Genomic DNA, 23,397 nt, shown 5'->3' on the forward strand with positions numbered 1-23,397 from the left:
ATTGTTCTTTATTTTCGCTAAAGTGATGCGGGTTTTCAGATTTCTAACTGTGCTGAAAGTTTTCTTTCAAGAAAGAGACACTAGTAGAAACGAGTTGAGTGGCACTACCATGCCGTGAGCAGTGAGTAATAACAAAACTTGCATGGCGCGAGTGGAAGCACTAAATCAGCACAACCAAGTAGAAACATTTGGCTTCAAGTCTTAATACAGTCCGAAATTATCACTGAAGTTTCAGGCAAAATAGCCATATTTCCGCATGGTATTGAAATGCGTTTTACACCATAACTAGTTATAAAATATCTTTTTTATAATCTTTTAATAGTTCATATCGCGGTTCTAATTAGTAATGTATTGCATTGCGTAGAGACGTTTCAAGATTTCCCTTGAAACCTAGTATTATGCATTTATTCATTTAGCTGACGTTTTTCTCCAGCGATGTAATAATGTTAAGCTACTTTTACACGCATTTATTTCACTGGAGCAGTTGAGGGTAAATACCTTGCTCAAGCCTTCAAGGAAAGTACAGCTAGAGAGATTCGAACATCAGTCTAGGTAGAGGCAGTAACTCTAATCAGCCGCCGGATGCAACCACACGAAATTGTGGCATTCGTAAAAGTGTTAATGTTTAAAAGTTGTTTTTGTCTTAACTGAATTAATATTTATATTTATAACTTGTTTCTAAAAATAATTAGCTATTTATACTTGTGATTAAGATTTCGAGATTTAAAGATTGTGGTGAATTTCGACATCGTGAAAAAGGAATATTTTTTTTCTAGAAAAATCTACTTTTGAACCCTACTTTTACACGTGCTTGAATTTAAATTTCAGAATAATTTTTATTTTTTTTATAAACTTCAGTAATACTACTGCGTATTTTTGCTGTAGATTTGGGATTCTTTTTTGTCATTCTGTCGCAGTTTAGATTAGCAAGGAGTATTCCTTTGTGCAACACAAATTCCGCACACAAACTCAAGCTATAATTTAATAAAAACGTGTTTTTCCTTGAAATACACAAAGATAAACAATGAGTACGATGGGTCCAACCAAATATGAAAGAAATATTATTGCCTGTTAAAAAATAAAAAAATAAATCATACGTGCTAAAAACTATAAACGAGCGATGTTAAATGTTAATATTTCAAAAACATCAGAAGTGCTTTTCAGTTGAAGTCTGCATTTATGATAATAATTATTTTCTAAAAATGTTATCAGTTGTTCAGGCGAACTAAAGACACCTGCAAATGGGTCTTTGCTGCTTTGGCGTCGATTAATCATGGCGGAGTTGAAGGACTGTGAAGAATTTGAGGTTGATTTTCAATAAAAAAAAAAATGCCAGCTTGTAAAATGAAAATTATCGGAGCTGCATGATTACAGGAATAACAGGTAAGGACAAAAATTATCTGAAGAACAGAACTGTACCAAAGATGTTGCTTTTGGTTCTCCAGCGAATTGTAATTTATCAGTGATGTTGCCTGCAGAAATGTTTTTCCATCATCGATGTTGAAGCTAGCTGTGCTAGCGCTTGTGGAGGCGTTTCCGCCGCTTCTGTATTTTGTCGGCGCGCTGTTACAGCACTGCTGGGTGAAATTTGCAAATTAAACACAAGAGGCTGGGAGGATTTTTTTTTTCTTTCTTTCTTTCTGTTCGGGTACGGAGAGCAGGGAGCCATCGAGGCTATTTTCCTAGGCTACTCACTGGTTCTGTATTTTCAAGTTACTAGAATTCGGCCGTTCAGCCTGGACTGTCACTGTTAACTAGACTCTACTAGACAAGCACAGTGTCAGTTTTGTTCTTTAACATAGTGTTCCAGAGGTTAATAATTTATTAACAATCTGTGAGTTTTCAGCAGAAGACTCCCAGGTCGACCAGCGGCACTGCAGAAATCGCCTCGAGTCGTGACCGGCTTGGTCAAATTTTCTAACGTCGTTCATCGTTTCTAACTGTTTAAACACAGTGCAATAAAAAATATGTTGTGTCGAATGAAGTCTATAGCAGTTGGGAAATTAGTATGCGATGTAATACCTGCAATCCCAGCATGCTTTGCAGTTACTAGCTAGTCGTTACTTACAGACAGCAGTGCTACCTACTGTTGCCCCTTTCCGTTGTATTAATTATTTTTTATACACACATACACACACGCTGTTACTTATATATTGAAACATGGTTTTAAATGGCTATATACTTGTTTGAAGGTGTCAGCAGTAGTCTAGGCAAACTTAAGTGATCGCATTGGGACGAATTCTTGATATGTGTTCTTGTTTACCATCTTAAAAAGTGGCACGAGTGATCTGGCAGATCGGTAAATTTGATGTGAGCGATAAAATAAATGATAACTTGTAAGCATTTTTTTATTAGCCGAAAGCAGCAAAACCAAAAGCTCCGGAAATTTACTTTGATTCTGTCTGCATTCACTATGTATGTGCAAACACACATGGCTTATTGTACTTTATCATTGTTACATCAGGGTTGCATATTGAATACTGTATCACAGAATATCTACATTTAAACAGACACCTATATATATTTCACAGAATAAACATTGTCAGTAAATACAAAGAAGATGACATGAGCTGCTGTACACAGGAAGAAGCTCTAGCTGTAGTGTGATGTCTTGCAAAAACTTTTTAGGCACACGTAAAGCCAGTCTTTTACATAACTTCCAGACATCTAAATTACAAAAACTGCATCTGAAGCAGCCTAATTTATGCAGTAGGCATTAGAAGGGGTTGTTTACATTTTTGTGCATTTAGCACAAACCTGTAAAAATGTTTCCAGTTTCATCCAGACTTTCTTCCGAACAATAATTGTTTTGGGGCTCTGCAACAGAGGTTTGATCCCTGTTCAGTCAGTTTTTATAACAGGATTTTGCGTGTTATACCTGTGATCATACCGGTTTTCTCTGGATGCCCCTTTTTTCCTCAGTCTAAATACACTATTGGTGAATTGATGACTCTGAATTGCCCTTTTTGTCTGTGTGTGTGTGTGTGTTGTGTGAAGGACATGTGGTTGTCCTGTGATGTAGCTGCATCCTGTCCAGGGTATACACGGCTTAGCCCGACATCCTCTGCTTCCGGGCCTCTGCGTTAGGTCAAGCAATTATCAGTATTTAGTGAATTATTCAGTTACTTGTGGCTGTCATAGACTGTTCCTAGAGGCAAGTCAGCTGTGTTTTAAATGTAAAGCTTTGATATATTTATTCTGGGAATAACGTAAGATGCAGATTTACTGGAATAAGGTTTACTCAAGCATTCAAAAAACATTTAATGAGTTTAATTTGGTCATCTGTTTTATTGTGAAACCACTCCATGTATTCTTTTTTCTGTTATGGACGTTATGGAACCTAAGGTGATTATATACATGATGAGAAAATGTATTTTAGGGTTATGGTGTACCCCTGAAGTTCCTGCTGTAAATATGTGGATGACTGAAGTGTTTATTTTTCATCTGCTTGTAAAATTATAATCTGATCTGCATGTTAGGTCATCCTTTTTGAATTTATAAGGTATGATCATGTAGCTATACCTGTGAAATATTGTTCACTTTAGACCATTTGTAATTCTCTATGTAGTGTGTGGTTGTATTTGGAATTTCTGTGTACTTTTTCTGCCTTAGCATTGCTGTGTGCAGTGCTAGTCATAAAACTAATTTTAAAAAGTTGTGGTTGGAACAACCATCTGATTTTGTTGAACTTGAATGTTATAGGTTAAAACACAAATGAAAAATTTTCTGTATTTGGAACTTATTTTTGCTGGCTGCAGAAATATAAAGCCTGAGTTTGATTTAGAGAAGTTTTACCTGCAGGCAAGAAATTTGTGTTGAACCATCATACGTTTTTTTCTGTGCAGTCCACCTCCTTTGAAGTTCATGATCCAGCAGGAAAGGCCGCAGCTGGCTGGCGCCATGCCCGTGGTGTGGCCCACCATCCTTGACCTTGGCAGAGATGAGTGTAAAAGGATCCTCCGCAAGCTTGGTAAGACTGGCCACTGACATCTGTTACCTTAGACCAAAATTCCTGCGGGAGACAACCTGCTGTCTTTGGTATGCCTTTCTTCATTAAGCTATGTACCATAAAAAACTTGGCATCTGTTGGCCTATGTTCACGATGTGTTATTTGGAAAAAATTTGTGTGTGTAAGTGTAATATGTCATATGTATGGAATTGTATTTGAATATCATCAACCGTCGATCTGTGTGTATGCATGTATATACATGCACATACTGTATATAAAAGTTAATATGTACAGAAACAGCAGCATGTCTTTGTTAAAAGCGGTATGGTGTTTGCCAGAGCTCGAGGCGTATGCAGGGGTTATCACTGCTCTTCGAGCTCAAGGAGACCTCACTAAGGACAAGAAAGATCTTCTTGGAGAGCTGACAAAGGTCCTCAGGTATTTGTTTCTTTATACATTATGCAAAGGTTTAATTGTTGAAAAGGATATCAAGTTCAAAGTTCCTGAGAAAGCATTGTTTATATAGTTGTGAGAAAAAAGTTTGTGGAAACCTTAGGAATTATCTTCATTTCTGTGCTAATCACTTTGAAAATGTGATGTGATCTTCCTATAAGTCATAATAATAAGCAAAGACAGTCTTATTTAGCAGATACAATTTTACCTTTCCATATCTTTGTAGAGCAAATGGTTTCAACAGTCAAGGTCATTGATAGGTGGAGTATGTGAACCTCTTGAAGAGAGGATGGTTACAGTCAAGTATTCCATTCAGTCAGTCAAATGTTCCAATTAATTCTGATGTAACACAGTTTTTCAAACTGCACATCACAACAGATTTCTGTAGAGGTGCAATATGCATAGTAGCTGAAGCTTATAAGATAGGATAGAGTTACAGAAGGATTTTAAACACTTGTGCCTCCATCATTTCACAGGCTGGCAGAGATTTTACAAATGGAACAAATTTAGCAGCGCTGTTGCTGCTTTCTGTAAAAGGTTTGCTAAAGACTACTTGCACATTCCGCAGCAGTATTGGAACAAAAATTTAACTTTTTGGTAAATGTTATGTTGGCGAAAAGAGAACACCACATACCAACACCAAAATATCATACGAACTGTGAAGCAATATGGACAGACATAGTGATGTGGGGTTTCTTTACAGCATCAGTCAATGATCTTGATTGTTTAAGCTGTTTGTTCAATAAAGGTATGATCATGTAAAATGTCTGTTTGTTAAATAAGACTGTTATGATGTGTATGAAAATCAGATTTTAGTTTAGGAGCCAAATCAGGACAATTCCAAAGGGTTTACAGGCAACTGTATTTTCCCCACAAGAAAGGGAAAAGGTTTTAAACACAACACCAATTATTTATCATTCTTGAGATTATGCACATTTTTAAGATGTATTTCTTAACTAATGCAGCCTCACGGCTGGTGCCCAGCAAGGTTTGGGAAAGAAAGTAATTTAATTTTGTTTTACATACTGATGCTTATTTTAGACATTGTCTAATCATTACATGGATAAGAACAGAGATATTTTTTCAGCATTCTGTCAGATAGGATTTATTATATTTAACGCTGTTGTTTCTCACAAATGATAGCTACAAATGTAATACATTTGCTTTTCATTGTATGTAAAAGCAATCTATGCATACATGCCCTTTGTGGCTTGCATAAGGGTTCTTATAAAAACCTCATTGAATTGTTTGCATGTATTGAAAGCACTGTTTTCTTTTCAGCATTTCAACTGAGCGCCATCGCGCAGAAGTCCGCAGGGCAGTGAATGATGAACGCCTAACTACCATCGCATATCAGTAAGAAAAAATTACAGGTCTGGCCTTTGTTGGCTCGACTTATTTTATTTTGATATCAGAGTGTGTTTATTTTGGTGCACAGTAGGTGCTTTGTTGAAGTTACAAAGCCATATAGAGGTTTTTTAAAGTTATAATGATGCAATACTGATGTGTACTTGCCTTCTCCAGCATGTCTGGGCCCAACAGCTCTTCAGAATGGTCTATAGAGGGGCGCAGACTTGTACCGCTGATGCCTCGGTTAGTCCCACAGACAGCGTTCACAGTAACTGCTAACGCAGTGGCAAATGCAACAGCTCACCAGAATGCATCTCTGCTCCTGCCTGCTGAAACAGGAAATAAAGAAGGTACTCATGTATGTTTTATTAGAGACAACTGTTACTGATGAAGGGACTGAATTTAGAAGGGATACATCCAGCTACTTTGCTTATTTTGCAGTGGTCGTTTGCTATTCGTATACAAGCACCACCTCCACACCAACGAGTGCTACAGCGCCCAGTGGGGCTGCAGCGACTGCTGTTGTGAAGTCTCCCAGACCTGCAAGCCCAGCCTCGAATGTTGTGGTCCTTCCCAGTGGGAGTACAGTCTACGTGAAGAGTGAGTCTTACTCTCTCCATAAGTATGTTAATGGGATCGTGTGTTGTGTTTTGGGTATCTGCCATGGTTTATTGGTCCCTCTACTTTGTTGATTTTGGTTATGAGCAAATCGGAAAGCGTTCACATTTATTCCTGCATATTGTCAGATTGATGGTTTTCAACTTATGCACCTGTCAATCAGAACCTTGAACCCACCCCCCTCAAGCATTCACCTGGATTCACTTTTGTGGGGAAAAAATAAGTTCAAGATTCACCTTCTATTCACCAGTCTTCCCTCAAGATTAGGTGAAGAGTTATCGGTCGTTCACCAATTCACAAAATACGTTAGGTGAAGAATCACCTACTTTTAAAGTTGCCCTTCTCTCTGTAGCCATCTTTGCATCTTTTCTAAAATTTTATTCTCCCAAGTGGATGTAACACATCATTCCTTTTCCTATTTGTCGAAGCACCTTCACAGCTTATAATATCAACTTTTTTTTGTGATATTCTTGAATGCTTATACTTTTGTTAAATTTTGTTAGGCTTAATATTTGTTGGCGCTGTGTGTATACATGCTTTTACACAGGAATGCCAGTCCAAAGTCTGGAACAGTGTTCGAGGTGAGGGGCTCAAAGATTTTGTAAACAATATGTATGCATGAATATCTTAATTAATGAACCCATTAAATATTTAATAAATTAATAGGCCTACTAAAATTTAAAAATACAAAACAGACAAATTTTAGTCATTTTAAAATAACAAAAACTAACAAATGAGTTTAATATTATATGACAAAGTTCAGTCTTAATATAAATTTATGAAAGTTAAATTTTGATAATGAAATAAAGAGAAATATAAAGTTTAATTTAAAAGGAAATAACTAAATTACTAAAAAAAGAATATTAATTTTATAATTTAAAATAAATTCAATAAAATGTATATCTTAATAGAAAATAAAATCTATAAAAATAGAATAAATATAATATAAATAAATCAATTTAGTGTTATTGTTTTAGTGTAATTTTTCAATTTCTTGCATCTTGTGGCAATTCCAACTCTGTCTTCCAAAAACAAACAAACAAACAAACTGAATTTGATTTAGAAACCAACCAACCAATCACACAGCATGTTGACTTTCCGCTGCTTACATGGTCATGTGTTCTGACTCTGCGACTTGCACAATGTTGAATCCACATAGATGATATATGGTTATGACAAGTTTTTTATTTGTGAAAATTGGCTTGCTTCTGAATAATTTCCTGTTAAAGGCCATATCTGCCTTGCTTTCATAGTGAGTACAAAGACTTGTCTATAGTTCCGTTAGTTCACGATTTGACGGTAATTCATTTTCTTGTAAACCTTGTTCATCAAAGTTTCATCTTTCGAAAAATTTCAAAAGGTCAAGATTCATTTCATTTGTATAATTCCTCAGTGAAGATTCAACGTCAAGTTGATGTCGAATCCATGTCGCTGCTTGAGGGGGTTGGGTTCAGGGTTTGGATTGACGGGTGTATTCAGAAGAACTGAAACCCGTTCATTTCTATTTTTTTGTAATTGTGCACTTCTCAAAATGTCATTGCGTTGCAACAAAAATTACTGGACAGACTGTGCAACGAGTGGACAGACTTCAGTTAAAATTTTGAAGTTTTCCCTTCTCTAATAGCATTGGTTGCCATACCTCTTTCCATAGCTTAATAAAATACAAACTTGAAAACTTTAAATTAATAGCAGTGCACTAGGATTGTAACAATCCTGAACATGTTAATTACCCCTGCACTCATTTTTCATTAACCTTACTACAGTAATTTCTATATTACTGTTTCTATATAAAGCGCTTACATTTATTTGATGCTTTTCTCCAAAGCAACTTCCAATGAACTTTATGTAGTGTTATCAGCCCACACACCTTATTCACCAAAGTGACATACACTGCTAGATACACTACTTACAATGGGTCACTCATCCATATGTCAGTGAAGCACACTCTTTCTGTCACCCACACACTATGGAGGAACCTGAACAACATGTCTTTGGACTGTGGGAGGAAACCGGAGCACGTGGAGGAAACCCACGCCGACACGGGGAAGAACATGCAAACTCCACACAGACTGAGTGGGAATTGAACCCACGTCCTCTCACACCACCCACGCGCTGTGAGACAGCAGCTCTATTCGTTGTGTCACCATGCCGCCCCACTTATTTCCCATGTATTACTTGAAAACTTTAAACATAGTTATAAACTTAAGTAAATCAAATTTGTGTTTTGGTTTGCTATTCTGTATGACTTTTCTGTTTCTAGCAGTTTTTCTGTTTTATTAAGTTTGAAAAAAGATGTCACTCACTGTGGGTCATGTACATTATTACATGCAAATGTGGGTCACATGTTTTTTCCACCTCTCTTGCGCTGTCTGAAGCTAAGAAGCAAGGCTGCCCTCTCTCCTCAGGTGTGAGCTGTTCGGATGAGGATGAGAGGCCACGCAAACGGCGGCGCACCAATTCATCCAGCTCTTCCCCTGTAGTGCTGAAGGAGGTGCCTAAGCCAGTACCAGCCATTTCCAAAACTATTACAGTACCTGTCAGTGGCAGCCCCAAGATGAGCAACATCATGCAGAGCATTGCCAACTCTTTGCCACCCCACATGTCACCTGTGAAGATTACCTTCACCAAACCCACCACCCAAACCACCAATACCACCACTCAGAAGGTAAGGTTTGCATCTAGATGGCTTTCTTACTATAATTTAAAAGGAAGTGTAGAATGCCTGAAGTGGCTGAGATTTAATCTGTTTAAACAGTTGCATGTGTCTGGGAGTTTAGGGATTGGTGCTTCACATTCTCAATGATCTTGTATTTTTATTGCTAGGTGATCATTGTGACAACTTCTCCAAGCTCCAACTTTGTGCCCAACATACTTTCCAAGTCGCACAATTATGCAGCAGTGTCCAAACTGGTTTCCACCTCCATGCTGACTTCCTCCAGCCAGAAGCAGACTGTTGTTATCCCAGCCAGCTCCAGTCCATCACCTGTCCCTGCAACAGTCGCCGTGACCACTGTGGTGTCCTCCACACCTTCTGTGGTCATGTCTACCATAGCACAGGGTGAGCGTGGTGCATCCTCATGCTCAATATCACTGTTACTGAAGCTGTTTTAGCTACTGTTTAAGACAAAATGCTGCGCTTTTAGGTTCATCTTCAGCAGCTGTCAAGGTGGCTACTGCAAGACTTCCTTCACCAAAGACCCTGGTGGGCTCCCCAACCCAGATCCTGTCCCAGTCTCCCAAGCAGCTGCCACAGAGTTCCTCAATACCTGCATCAGGAGGTACTGCCCAGACTGCCACCACTGCTTCTGGCAGTAAGCCCACCATCCAGATTAAGCAAGAGTCAGGTAAGGACAAACTCTGGGGCAGAATCAACATTTTATGCACAGCTTGTTTGTTTTTATTTCATAGTTTCCTTTAAAATACAGATTCCTCTGTGTCAAAAGCACTATTAAAATCACATTTAAATACTTATATTTTGTACTTAGTCATTTTAAAATACCAGTTATTTGTTAAATTTATTAAAAAAAACTTTGTGTAGGCTTATAGGTTATACTCTCCTCAGAACTTTTTTGGTTAAGTCTTTGGCTATTAGTGAGTTAGCTTTGTCACAATGATTCTGCTATCACACAGGAGTGAAGATTATCACCCAGCAGATGCAGCCTAGCAAAATTCTCCCCAAGCCCTCCACAGCTGCCCTGCCCAGCACCACTGCCTCACCCATCATGGTTGTCAGCAGTAATGGGGCAATCATGACCACCAAGCTGGTATCTACTCCAACAGGTCAGAGATCTTCTTAGCCCAGTTTCTTGCCTCAGGTGGTTTTGAAAGATGGTCAGAAGTGTCAGTGAGTTTCCCTGTGTCAGTGTGAGTTATTGCGATGTCAGTGTAACTAACCCAGCGGCTTCTCTTGTGTTGTGCAGGTACTCAAGCCACATACTCAAGGCCTGCCATGAGCCCCAACATTGGTGCTCGAATGGCAACCTCACCAGGTGGGGCAACTTATGTCAAGACCACCAGCGGTAGTATCATCACAGTGGTGCCAAAATCTCTGGCCACTCTTGGGGGCAAGATCATCACCAGTAACATAGTGTCTGGTGAGGCTCTACAAACATCGCCTTTTTTGCCAGAAAATTACAAGCATTTTTTGAACAGTTCTATTTTGCTACTGTACAAGTGCATGTTGTTCATTTCTGCTCTTGTTCCCTTATGTTTCTCCATGATAGGTACAACAACAAAGATAACCACTATTCCCATGACCTCGAAGCCCAATGTTATTGTTGTGCAGAAGACAACTGGAAAAGGAGCTACAATTCAAGGACTTCCTGGGAAGAATGTTGTGACAACGTTGCTGAATGCAGGGGTAAGTGTTGCAAGTCACCAGTTTGCCTTTTTAGATTGGCTCTTGGTGCTTCTTCATACCATGGGTCAAATGTTTCTAGAAATGGGAATTTGTATTTATCTGTTTTAATTTTCCAAACCTTCTGCGTGGACTGCAGGGTGAGAAGACTTTGCAGGCAGTGCCTGGAGCAAAGCCGGCCATCATCACAGCCTCACGCCCTATCACCAAGATGATCGTCACTCAGCCCAAGGGCATGACTTCAGGAGTGCAGCCCGCCACTACCACCAAAATCATACCCACCAAGATAGTCTATGGACAGCAAGGAAAAACCCAGGTTATTACGTTTACATTTATTTTTGAACTGATGCTTTTCTCCAAAGCGACTTAATGTTAAGCTGCTTAAAAAAATTTACCAGTTAATATAGCAGGGTAATTTACCAGCGAAATTCAGAGTGGGCTCCTTGTTAAAAGGTGCTACAGTGATACTCAGCAGGAGGTATGTTTCAAACCTGCATTCTTTTAAGTGCAGTGTGGCAGCTCAAACCACTATACCACTTACTACCCTCTGACATACAATGGATGAAAAAGTGGAATATATAAGATTTATTAAAAAAAAAAATATTTCATTAAGTGTGTGGTTTGTCCTTACCTTCTGTTGAAGTACCTTTCTATCAAAGATGAATATGTTTGAAATCTTGAAGGACAGTGTCCACTATGTTTTTCTCTCCTTTCAAGAGTTCAAAAGGAGTTTTATGGATTAGGACAGTAATTTGATTATGTGATCCACTACACAGGACCTGGCTTTCCCACAACTGGACAGCTCAGCTATATATCATAAAATTAAAGTATATGCAAGCTGTTGGGTATTGAGATAGTAAACTCTTGGGAAATGGTGCTATGGTCTAAAAAGTTTTTCTTTCTGCTTCACTGTGTTCACAGGTGCTCATAAAGCCCAAACCCATGACTTTCCAGACCACAGTGGTGAGTGAGCAGACCAGGCAACTGGTAAGCGAGACTTTGCAGCAGGTATCCCGCATTGCTGAGGCAAGCCCTGCTGCAAGCCACGAGGGGGCACCAAAAGAGGAGCCACAGGTCTATGCAGAGAACAGTTCCCCACCTGCAGAGACATCGCAAGGAAGCTCTCTTGGTGAACAATGCTCTCCTCAATCTTGAAAAGCCACTGTTGACTGGAGTACATTTTGTTCTGTCAATCATATAGCAGATGCTTTACAGTTCTGCATGAAACTTTTGGCTGTTGAAGGAATTGCATATTTGGTGCTTTGCTACCTCATATCAAGTGATTTAGTTTTCTTTTGTCTGTGCACCCGAATATTCAAGTTTAAGTGTCTTGGTGAAGGATAGTACAGTTATTCTCCTTGTTATGCCTTTAACCTTCTCTTTAATGGGGTTCAGAAGTTTTTTTTTCCTTTTTTTTTTGAAGACTCCCAGCCTGTTGTACATGTCATAACCTCAAGAGGGCAGGAATGGACTGAGCATGAAGTCTCTGTGGAAGCCAGCCCAACTATTATTTACCAGGATGTGTCAGGAGAGTCCCAGTCTGCAACCTCTACAATCAAAGCCTTGCTGGAACTGCAGCAGACAACAGGTTATCCATTTAGAGGTTGTATCATGCCACAGTGTTGCCATTACATCAGACCCCCCCCCCTTCCCAAACCTACGTCACCACTAGATATTTAAAACCTGTCATTATAGTATTTTTGTCACAACACTACACTCAGTGGAGGAAGTCCAGGGGTTTTCCATGCCGTCACGGTGAGACTGTCATGCCTGTCCCTGTAATGGTTCTTGATAGCGTGACATGTTGAAAAAGCTGTAGATAAAACAAGATGACTTCTGAAAGCAAGGCCCCAGGGCAAAGCAGGGGAAAATCCTGCAAGCCAGCTTTTTTTGTACCTGCTGCTCAACTTGTCTCTGTCCTTACAGTGAAGGAAAAGGCAGAGGCCAAACCGCGGCAGCACACCATCGACCTGAGCCAGATGGCCGTCCCCATCCAGATGGCACAAGAAAAAAGGCAATCACCGGAGCCTGCGGTCCTACCCCCAGCAGAGCCTGAGCTTGTGCCTGAATACAGCTGCTCAGGTATATTCAGGCTCTGTGGCTTGGCATTCACTTCCTGAATAGTGACCAAATATGAGCATTCCTCTCTCTCTCTCTTTTTTTTTTTTTTTTGTGCAGGTTGTTATGCGATATGTTTATGTTGTAATGTAATGGAGTGGTTCTTTAAAATTTTAGTTGGAAAACACCAGATTCTGTTTCAGGTTATTAGTTCCATTTACGATTAATAAATGCTGTCTGGATTCTCTCCTTAAGAACCATGTGACTAACAGTAGGAGCACTGCTCACTTATGTATTTAGCTGAGCACGAAACATGGTGTTCACCCAGTCCTACTTTTGTAGTGTCCCTCAATTAAAAAAGAATGTAGTAGACTGGTGGTTGTGTGCCTTCTTTGCAGGTAAATCCTCCAAGATGAGTGTCCCCTCCACAGGGATGAGTGGTGGAGATGTAGTGCTGTCATCCACTCAGCAGCAGGGGGCGCCATCCCAGAGCTCTGGACAGACTCCCGTTGTGGTCAAGTCCATCCCGACATCCTCAGCAGTGACAATGACCCGCATAATGCACCAGGTCAGAAGGGCCTTCAAATAAAGGTTTTTTTATGTTTTTATAATGAGATGTAGGTGTGACATGGGTTTTGTGAAGTTTGGGGACTCGGGTCAGATTTCTGACGATTAGCACTTTAAAAGTTTTCAAGGTAACATGAGGGAATTCGCAGAATCCCAAAGAAGCTAAATAGTTGGTGTCCAAATCGCCAGTGCATCAGTCACAAAAACTGCAGAATTATTTAATGTGTCAAAGGGAAGTCTCAAAAATAATGAGACAATATACCAAACATGCACTGGTAAAGAGGAACAGTGGTAGCAAGTTGAAGCTCAACAACAGGAATAGAGATTTCACAGGAAAGCTGCTGAATGGGTGGTACGGTGACACAGTGAGTAGCGCTGCTGTCTCACAGTGCCTGGGTGGTGCGAGAGGATGTGGGTTCGATTCCCGCTAAGTCTCTGCGGAGCTTGTATGTTCTCCCCATGTCTGTGTGGGTTTCCTCTAGGTGCTCTGGTTTCCTCCTACAGTCCAAAGACATGCTGTTCAGGTTCCCCCATAGTGTGCGAGTCATAGAGTCAGTGTGTTCCACTGATGTATGGATGAGTGACCCATTGTAAGTAGTGTATCTAGCAGTGTAAGTCACCTTGGTGAATAAGGTGTGTGGGCTGAAACACTATATAGAATTCACTGGAAGTTGCTTTGGAGAAAAGCATCTGCTAAATAAATAAATGTAAGTGTAAATGCCACAGAAGTACAGCCTCAAAAATTACTACAGAAATGAATGAGCATTTTTGTGACCAAGTCTCAACAAAAACTATGTCCTGAGTTTTACAAAGCTGGAATTTATAGTAAAGGTGCCATTTGGAAATTGCTTGTATCCAAGGCCAGTGCAGAAAGGCACATAACCTGGACCCTTAAGCGTAGGAAAAAAGCAATATGTCCTGAATCATCTTTCATTCATTTTCTGTATTCACATGGGTGTATGTTTGGAGAAAGACAGAGGATGCCTTTGACCCACAGTGTCTGTTGCCAACTATTAAATACAGTGGTGGATCCATAATATTATGGGCAGCCTTCTTAAAGGAGTCAGCAAAGTCTGATAATTGTTCTGCTTGGTCTTATAATGGATCATGAATATGAGGCCATTTTTCAGTACCAGGTGCACCCCTTCATGCAGAACACTATTCCCATATTCCAAGATGATAATGACCTACACTGCTAAACAAATTCAACAGTGGTTTCATGAACACCAGGATGAAATCAAGAGCCTTCTATAACCTCCTGAATCATGAGGTCTAAATATCACTAAACCTTTATGGGAAGTTTTTAAGATCTGAGTGTAAAGTTTAGCCAGCTGGTAGTATAGTGGTTAAAGCTGCTGCCTTTGGACCTGAAAAATGTAGGTTCAAACCGTAGCTGTAATACCCTTGAGCAAGTTACTTACCCTAAATTACTCTGCTAGACTTGCCCAGCTGTTTAAATAGGTAAGTAATTGTAAGTAGTTTGTTGTAAGTTCCTCTGCAGAAAAGCATCAGCTAAATGAATAAATGTAAGTAGGTTTATACCTTATTCATCCATTAAAGAACTGGAGACTTCTTGGAAGAATGGTTCAACATCCCACTACACAAAATTCAGTACTTGTATAACAGTGTTCCAAGAAGGATTGAAGGCAAAGGGTGGCCCTACTTGTTATTAGGTCCTTGGTATTTATATGTCTGTTATTTTGCACTCTCTCTCTATTATATAAAACATAAAATAAGTCCTCTGCCTCAGTTCTGCACTCACTTAAAGTTGTTCTCTGCACTATTGGTGTTCTACAGGCTGTCTCAAGCCAGGTGAGCCAGAGCAAACAGCCGGAGGAGGTGGTGGTGGTAGAGGAGAGCGAGGTGGAGGGTGACACACTAGATCCGCAGACAGGCCTTTTCTACCGGTCATCTCAGCCTGCAGCTCAACCTCCAGTCCAGGCACAGACACAGGTGCAGCAGCACAAGATGCCCCCTGCACAGCCAGAGCAGGGTCGACATGCTCCTCACTCCACACAGCCATCGCAGGGCAAATTGATCGGGAGTCAGCCGACCTCCTCTAAGACGCTGTTCCAGCCAGAGCAGCCAACACCGCCGCAGCCCAAACCAGCAATCCCACAGCAGGTCCTGCTGAAGGAGAGGCCTGTAACAGGAGCTGGGTCTAGCTCCGGTTCAGGCACAGCAGTGGGATCAGGGACAGGCTCCCAGGCTGTGGTGCAGGTGATTGCAGTGAAGCCTCCGCACACTCCACAGCTTCCCAAGCTACAGCAAGCACCCAGCACACACAACCGACCCATCCACACACAGCTCTCCCAGCCGCCCCCACTGCAGGCCCACCATCCTGTGGCCTCGGACAAGCCTTCCCCCAGCCAGGTAGGTATTACGCATTTGTACTGTCTCCATGTAGCCCCGACTATATCCTTGTCTGGTAAGTGACTGGTTTGTAGTCCTTTTGCATTCAGCTTTTTTTATAACTTGTGTAGGTGCAGCAGCCAATAATCACCCAAGGTGCTACAGTCACCAAAATTACCTTTGGGAGTCACCAGTCACCTCCAGTGACCAGCAGTGGGGAAGCTGTTGCCAGACTGCTCCCCGAGTCTAGCTCAGGACCCGGGCCTTCAACAGAAAAACCATCGGTGTCAGACATCCTGAAGATCTCCATGATGGAGGCAGAGATCGATCCTGGGGCAGAGCCCATGGTGGTAGATTCTTCCAGTGACTGTGGTTCCTTCAGCAAAGCAGCAGGTCCTTCACAGGGTTCGAGTTCTGGCACGCTTATCAGCAGCTCTGGCTCCTCCCTGCACCATTCTGGTCATGGGCAGTTCACCCGCATCCAGAGCCTGCAGAAGAGCAAGGACGTGGATGTGATTCAGGTGAAGGATCAGCCTTCGGTTGACACGTATTCTTCTTAATTATATACTAGATTATGGTAGCAGGTAGTGCACTGGCTTAATGACTCAGCATTGTAACCAGTAGGTTTAGACCATAATTACAGCAATATTCTGTTATGAAAATGGATGTGTCAGACAAGACAATAGTTGTTGCAAGGTAGTAATGGTGGTTGTAACAGATGAGCATTTGTGCCACTCTTGATATTGATAATGAGCCATTTGCTCATATTGTTTTGCTTCAAAAAAAATATTTTTTGCCTTGCAGGAAGAATCGTTTTATTATTCACTTTCCTAGTTCTTTGAACTTAATGACCGAATGCTGTTCCAGGTCATTCCACAGTACTCCATAATGCCCGACTCAAGCCAGTCAAATGTAGTGGTGGAGCCTAGTGGTTTCTTGGAGATAACCAACTATACCAGCCAGCGCCTGGATGAGGAGAGTGTCATGGAGCAAGAGGTGGACAGCAGCAACGATGAAGGCGCAGCAGTCAGTCCTCTGGAGGGCTGCGCTGACCAGTCCCAGTGACCCAACACGCTGTGGGTTAGTGGAGTTGCGGCCGTGCCGCAGTGATACTGTTGTGAAGCCCCCCTTCCGTTTGTTGTGCATGTATGTGTCTGAGAGGTGTTTTATGTTTATGTATTTATATGAAGAGCAATTTCTGTCATCAAGACAACTCTAGGCTGCAAGGTGCTCCCCCCCCAGGAGAACAGAAGCTTGAAAGCCACCAACATACATTATAGCCTAAAAGGGAAAGAATGGAGACCAAAGTGAACTATGGGTGGAACGTAGCCTGTAGCCATCTGACATTATGAGAAAGGAACTGTATCAAGGAAGACGCAACAACACAAAAGAATATAAACGTCACTTCATCTCTTTTGTCTCTCTTTACTTTATCTGCAATTTGTGATAAGCAGCAGTGTGCCTGAACTGAAATGATTGCTGTTGCATTATTTTTTCTTACTTTTTTTTTTTTTTTTTTTTAAATCATGGCAATTTTCAAAAGTGTCATAGGACATAAAAAAATGTTACCTTATGTGGAAATGTTTTGTTCAAAAACAGTAATTCTAATCCATAAGTAGCAAAGGTTGAAGACTATTAGTGTCACATATACTGACACCTGGTTTAAATCTGTTAAATCTTAAACTAACTGGGCATCTCTAATGATATCTGCTGCATATCCAAGATTCTCTTGTTAGATGTTCCATGGTTTTGTGATGTGTTCATTTGTTTTTTTGCTACAATACTTGTTTTGACATTTTCTGTAAATACATAGCTACACAGCTGTAAGAAAAGCAAGATACCAGGAATTCATTGCAATTCTGATTTCTTAAATGATTTTAGCATCACACGCAGTGGAAAGCTTCACTAGATTAGTCTCCTAAGCTTTAGCACTTTGCTAAAAACTGATTACTGTGTTTTCCAACAGGCAAAAAGATTACTACAGATCTGTTCAATGATGTTTTTGTTCTGTGTTCTCACAATGTAACATTTAGTTTGGTAAATGTAAGAAATTTTCTACAAAAGCTTTGACTGATCCTGTTATGAGATGAGAATGTGGTTGATACAGCTATGTGTTGAATACTATGGAGGTTTTCTAAGAATTATAGAAGAGGGAAAACAAAGAGCAAATCCTTTTTGTCTAACTGTAGTTGTGACTTTCTTCAGTATGCTGACACACATTTGAGCTCTAAACAAAACTTCAGTCAGTCTTGTTTATGGTTGAATGTATAGCCTTCAACAAAAAGTACATATACAGTATTCACTGATGTGTTCGATCTAAGTTCATACATATTTTTCATTTATTTGTCACAGTTCTCAAGGCAATACCTTCCCTATTGGCTTATTAATACCATTTTATGCAAAGTTTGGGTACCCTTTATATTTAGTTAATTTTATAAGTGAAAAATACTAAACAGTGCTGCAAGAAATTGTGCATTAACAATTGCAAATGCTTTTTTTAAAACAATTATTTCATGAACTTTACAACTTAGGAACAAAGAAAATGATATGTGGCATGTGCAAAATTTTGGACACCCTATGAAGTCAGTATTTAGTAACATCCCCTTTGGCACATATGACCGCTTGTCAATGCCTTTTGTAGCCATCTTAGAGTCTTTCAGTTTTTGATATAGGGCTTTTTGCCCACTCTTACTTGCAGATAATTTATAATTCTAAGATACTCTTGGGCTGTCAAGGGACTGTGAGGGACATTCAACTTGCTGTTGCATTCAGCTTGCTTTTCTCCAAGTAGCTCATGTTGGCTTTTGAGGTATGTTTGGGATATCATTGTCGTGTTGTAGAGGTCATCCCCTTTTCAGCTTTAGCTTCTTGCCTGACTGTTTAACATTGGCATCCAGAATTTGCTGATAATTAATGTAATCCATTCTTCCCTCTACCCATACAATGTCTCCCGTGCTACTGGCTGCCACACAATCCCAAAGCATAATGAATCCACTCAAGTTTCACAGTTGGCAAGGTGTTTTTTCTTATCAAATGCTGCACCTTTTCTCCAAAAGAACCTTTGTTGATTATGGCCAAACTTAAATTTTCACCTCATCAGTCCATAGCACTTGTTTCTGAAAGGGCTGTGACTTGTCTAGATGCTGTTTTGCATACTTCAAATGCTGCCCTTTGTGATAAGGTCACGGGTAAGACTTCCTCCTGATGACTTTTCTACGCAGATCATGTTTGTGTAAGCAATGCTGCACTGTGGAAAGGTGGACCACCACTCCTGTGTCAGCCAAACTCTCCTGCAGGTCCTGTGCAGTCATATGAAGGTGTCCCTTTGCCTTTCTGGCCAGCCTATGAGTAGTCCTCTCAGAAAATTTTCTTGTCTTCCAGATCTTGCCTTGACTTCCACAGTTCCCCTTAGCTGCTATTTTTTGATGACATTACAGACAATGGAACTTGGGAACTGGAAGGGTTTCTCAATCTTCTTGTAGGCATCAATTAGATTCATTTTCAGATCCTCGCTCAGTTGTCGAGAGGAGCCTGTGATTGTTGAGTGACAGTCCAATGTTTGGAGTATCATGGACTTTATTAAACACTGCAGTTGTTAATAGATGACAACTTCTAATGGCGATTAAGGCCTAATGAGGTTATTAGGTTCAGGGACCTTGCAAAAAAGTCTTTTTCGCTGGACAAGTGGAAGGGTGTCCAAAACTTTAGTGCGTGCCAAAATGACTATTTTCTTTGTTCTTATGTTTTAAAGTTCACGAAATGAAAAGTATCTGTGCAAAAACATTTGTAAATATGTTGTTTTTTAAACACAATTTCCTGTAGCAGTTTGTTTTTCACTTACAAAATTAACTAAATATGTAATTTGGCCAGGTGGCGCCTAAACTTTTGCAGAAAACTGTATATCTGTAAAAAACCAGAAATCCCAAAAATAATATGTCAGGAGTAACCTGTGCCATTGAAAGATTTCAATCTGTCTAATTCAGCGTAGTGGAAAAATTTTTTTGTTAGCATTTTCCATAGCAACAGGCTGTAGATATCAGCCCTGGCTCGTTTTCATAACAGCTCACAAGCAAATTGTGGGCTATGCAATTAGCAACCAAGCAGAAGGTGTGTTTGTTCAGTCCATTTATCTTGTTTTGTCCAGCTGAGCTTTTCACCATGTCCAGCAGTGTTTTCTAAAAATTTCCAGCATAATATCGTGGGGTTTTCCTGCCAAAGGTTTTTGTATCCCAGTGTACCAGTTCCTTAGGTAGAATGAGATAATCATCAAAATGTGCTTTCCACAGCTAACTGGAGTCCTTGTGATACGTGAATACTTTCAACTGGTGGTTCAGTTTTTAACAAGTTTTCTGGTTGCTTGAGTTTTTGATTCTAGATAGAGTTGCTGATCATAATTTAAAGAGCTGAGAGAGTATGTATACATTTATTCATCTGTGCATAGGAGACTGTAGTTCAGATTATTCCCATGTGCTACAAGTGCAAAAAATTTTTATACACTTAATGGGGGGACAGTTGGTAGTGTAGTGGTTAGAGTTGCTGCGTTTTGACCCAAAAGATTTGCAGGTTTCAGTCCCACCTCCAGCTGTAGTTAGTACCTTTGAGCAAGGTACTTACTCTCAGAATTGCTCCAGTACAAATTGCCCAGCTCTATAAATAGGTAGATTTTAAGTAGCTTAACACTGTAAACTGCTTTGGAGAAAAGCATCAGTTAAATGAGTAAATGTAATATATTTGTTTTGGCTCAGATGGAAAACCTTATATGAAACTTCTCATGCCTCTTAAATGGAAATCACAATTTTTGTCATGTAAGTATCAGTTTTTCTCAGTGGGGGATTGTAATAACAGATTACATCTAACTAGGCTCTTTGCTCAAATGGGAGTCAATTTCAGAATTTACTGTATGTGGTTTGAGTGCACCACTCTACACCTCTGCACTGGGTCCAATCACATATTCCAGACTGGTAATATCTCTTTCATTTTCATCACCAATTACGCTGAGTTGAAACGCTGTCTGCCGTTTCTTTAGGGAGGCCCCCCATTCATCATGTGACAATAGATAACCTTTGTGTTGAGTTTCTGTATCTCCTTTAAGCACTTTGTAAAGGTAGTTAAGATGACGTATTGGAGGTAGTAGAGCACACAACATCTTTGTGACTTTCTTTTTGTTTTGTAAAAAAAAAAAAAAAATTCTTTGGCCAATTGGATTTCTTCAGGGAAACCGTAAAAAAGCTGAGTATTGGGCCACAGCTGAATGGCTTTAGCTGCCCCAAGGAAGGAGTTGCTCTGGAGGAGATTTCATCTGAATGCAAGGAACCCCATCAAACTGAAAAGAAGTCCAAACGGTTTGCTATCCTCCCTACAGATGCACACAAGCATGCCAATGTCACAATGCTGGATGCAAGTCATGTGGACATATGCCTTGAGAGCTTAGTTCCTCAGGTTTAAAGGGCTCATAGGGAATGAGAAATGGAGTCCCATTTGCAGTGTGGGGCCCAGTTAACCCAGTTAACACCCGAAGGCGGGGACACATTTTGCCTCGGTATGTGACGAGAGAGTGATGTGGCGTTTCGTAACCCACCCGCTTCCTGTGCTGTATCTCCCGTTGGTGTCTGTGGGGCTCGCAGACGTTTCTCAGTTTTACCACTGAGTTGAAGCTATGTTGGTGGTGGTGGTGATGGAGGGGGTAAGGGGAGACACAGAGACGCCTCTGACACGTTTAGGGCTCCATTTGTTCGCTGTCTCACCCCCCTTTCCCTCCCTCTCAAAAAAGTATTTGGGACATGTTATGTTCGTTCTCCTTCATGGGTGGAGGTTCTCTCCCTTGTCCTGCTGAATCAGGCCTCTACATATGGCTCTGTTTAATGACACTGACTTATCTGCCCATACTACTCGTGTGCTTCGTCCTAAACTTCTGATTAATGTGCCAAGTCAGAACGTATGACATTAGCTTCCTCAGGACACTTACTCATACCAGAGCTGAAAGGACATCATAAAACCCATCTGGTCTTTTTTTGTCCTGTTCCTATGAAATTAAAATTGAGACCAGACATTCGGAGTACCTGATTCATTCTGAGAGTGCAGCACACAAGCCCAAAGTTTATTAACGTTAAGCTTCTGCAGGGGATAGGAGATACGGTGTGCTGTTTTATTTATATTTCTTTCAAATTCTGAAGTCTTGCTCACAGCTGTAACTCATAACTTTGTCATGACATAAATATTCTGTTTTTAAGCCAGTATAGCTGTGCAGTCTTTTTCTGTGGCACAGCGAATTGGTACATCTAACCGATTGTATTTATTTTTACTGTTTTTAAGGGGAGCCTAAATGTCTATGCTGTTGAGGAAATCCATTTCAAGATGTATGCATAATATATAAAAGCATTTGAGTTTTCTTTTTATTAGTTAATTTACCTCAAAACAAAATAAGCTGAATAATGAAGTCAAATGGAGAAAAATTTGAAAATATGTTTGGCTCATTGTACCCATCCTGGCATCATTAGGTTTTGTTCCTTTCTCTAAGATTCTTTGGAAAAGTTGTTTGTGAGCCATTATTCAGCAACATGTTAATCAAAAGTCTATTCCCCCCCCCCCCCCCCCCCCCTTTTACCCAATTGAGGCACTGGTGTTACTTCATTTGTGGAAGATATTGGTATATATCTGTACTCTATATATTGTGTGTGTGTGTGTGTGTGTGTGTGTGTGTGTGTGTGTGTGTGTGTGTGTGTGTGTGTATATATATATATATATATACACACACACACACACACACACACACCATTTACTTTCTCTCCCTCATTTCTGATTGGCTGGCCACTCCTGCGTAGTTGACTGGCGGTTTGCCCTCCACGCAGGAGCCAGTGCCCATGGCTTGGTTTTTAAAACCATCCATCAACATCTGTTCCTGTAATGCGGCCCTGAAGCAAGTGTCCAATTAAGACGATTTTAAAGTGCAAATTAAACGTTATAGCCTTCATGTGCCACAATTTACTGGTCCAGCTGAAAGAACTGCAAATTACTGCCTCAGATATTTGTTTAGTTTCCAACCAGATTGGTGAGTAATTTGGCTAAGCCAAAAAGAAAATTTTCTTGATATCACCAGGATATTTCAAAAACATTTTCTTTCAAGATTTTATTGTTAATGCTTGTTTAGTTGCAGGCTGGGGCAGCAAAAAGGGTGGTAATGTATTCAGAAAAGCATTGTATTTTTTGGCAGAACATCAAACTTTGTACACTGACATATGCAGAGATGCTCATGGTGGCCTCTACACATTTTGCCGAATACACAGCTTGCTCAGTATACATACTGATAGTGTATCACTATCACTCATCCCCCTGGTATGTGCGGATTTTTTATCTGCGCTTCCAGGTTCTAAATTGTCAAATACACATGGTGAGCAGCGGAGGGGCAGGCTGGGGAGGAGGCAGGTCTCTTGGGGTATTATCTGAGCAGCAGAAAGGCGCAGCCTGGAAACCACAAGAAGCACAGCCTGGGAAGGGAAAAGACTGGGAACATAAATAACCATAGCTGAAAAGCACCTTTAACCTCTTGCTTTCTCGAATTTTTTCCAAAAACCCAGGCCTTTGCTTAAAGACTAAGTCAACAGATGCCTTATTTTGACCTTGCAGTTGGGAGTTCTGGTCTCGCTCAAGACTATGTATTCATTGGTAATGTTTTGCAATTTACTGTAAGAAGGTG

At 40.4% G+C, this 23,397-nt stretch overlaps 1 protein-coding gene across 2 annotated transcripts; it reads left to right on the forward strand.

The window, feature by feature from the left end:
* Positions 1 to 1,264: 1,264 nt before the first annotated feature.
* On the forward strand, positions 1,265 to 17,862 carry emsy (EMSY transcriptional repressor, BRCA2 interacting). Of its 2 annotated transcripts, none has more exons than XM_018755593.2 (20): positions 1,265 to 1,383; positions 3,846 to 3,970; positions 4,288 to 4,387; positions 5,684 to 5,758; positions 5,927 to 6,102; positions 6,194 to 6,352; positions 8,776 to 9,035; positions 9,194 to 9,428; positions 9,514 to 9,714; positions 10,001 to 10,150; positions 10,291 to 10,464; positions 10,594 to 10,730; positions 10,867 to 11,043; positions 11,649 to 11,856; positions 12,151 to 12,315; positions 12,654 to 12,809; positions 13,184 to 13,353; positions 15,150 to 15,725; positions 15,836 to 16,225; positions 16,572 to 17,862. In XM_018755593.2, the coding sequence occupies exons 2-20, from the start codon at positions 3,865 to 3,867 to the stop codon at positions 16,767 to 16,769; spliced, it is 3,813 nt and encodes a 1,270-aa protein (XP_018611109.1). In that variant the 5' UTR covers positions 1,265 to 1,383; positions 3,846 to 3,864; the 3' UTR covers positions 16,770 to 17,862. The 2 variants fall into 2 exon arrangements, with proteins under 2 accessions (XP_018611109.1, XP_018611110.1); XM_018755594.2 differs by having other exon boundaries at positions 15,150 to 15,572.
* Positions 17,863 to 23,397: the final 5,535 nt, after the last annotated feature.

Source organism: Scleropages formosus, chromosome 4 (genome assembly GCF_900964775.1).
Source record: "Scleropages formosus chromosome 4, fSclFor1.1, whole genome shotgun sequence".
Taxonomy (NCBI): Eukaryota; Metazoa; Chordata; class Actinopteri; order Osteoglossiformes; family Osteoglossidae; genus Scleropages; species Scleropages formosus.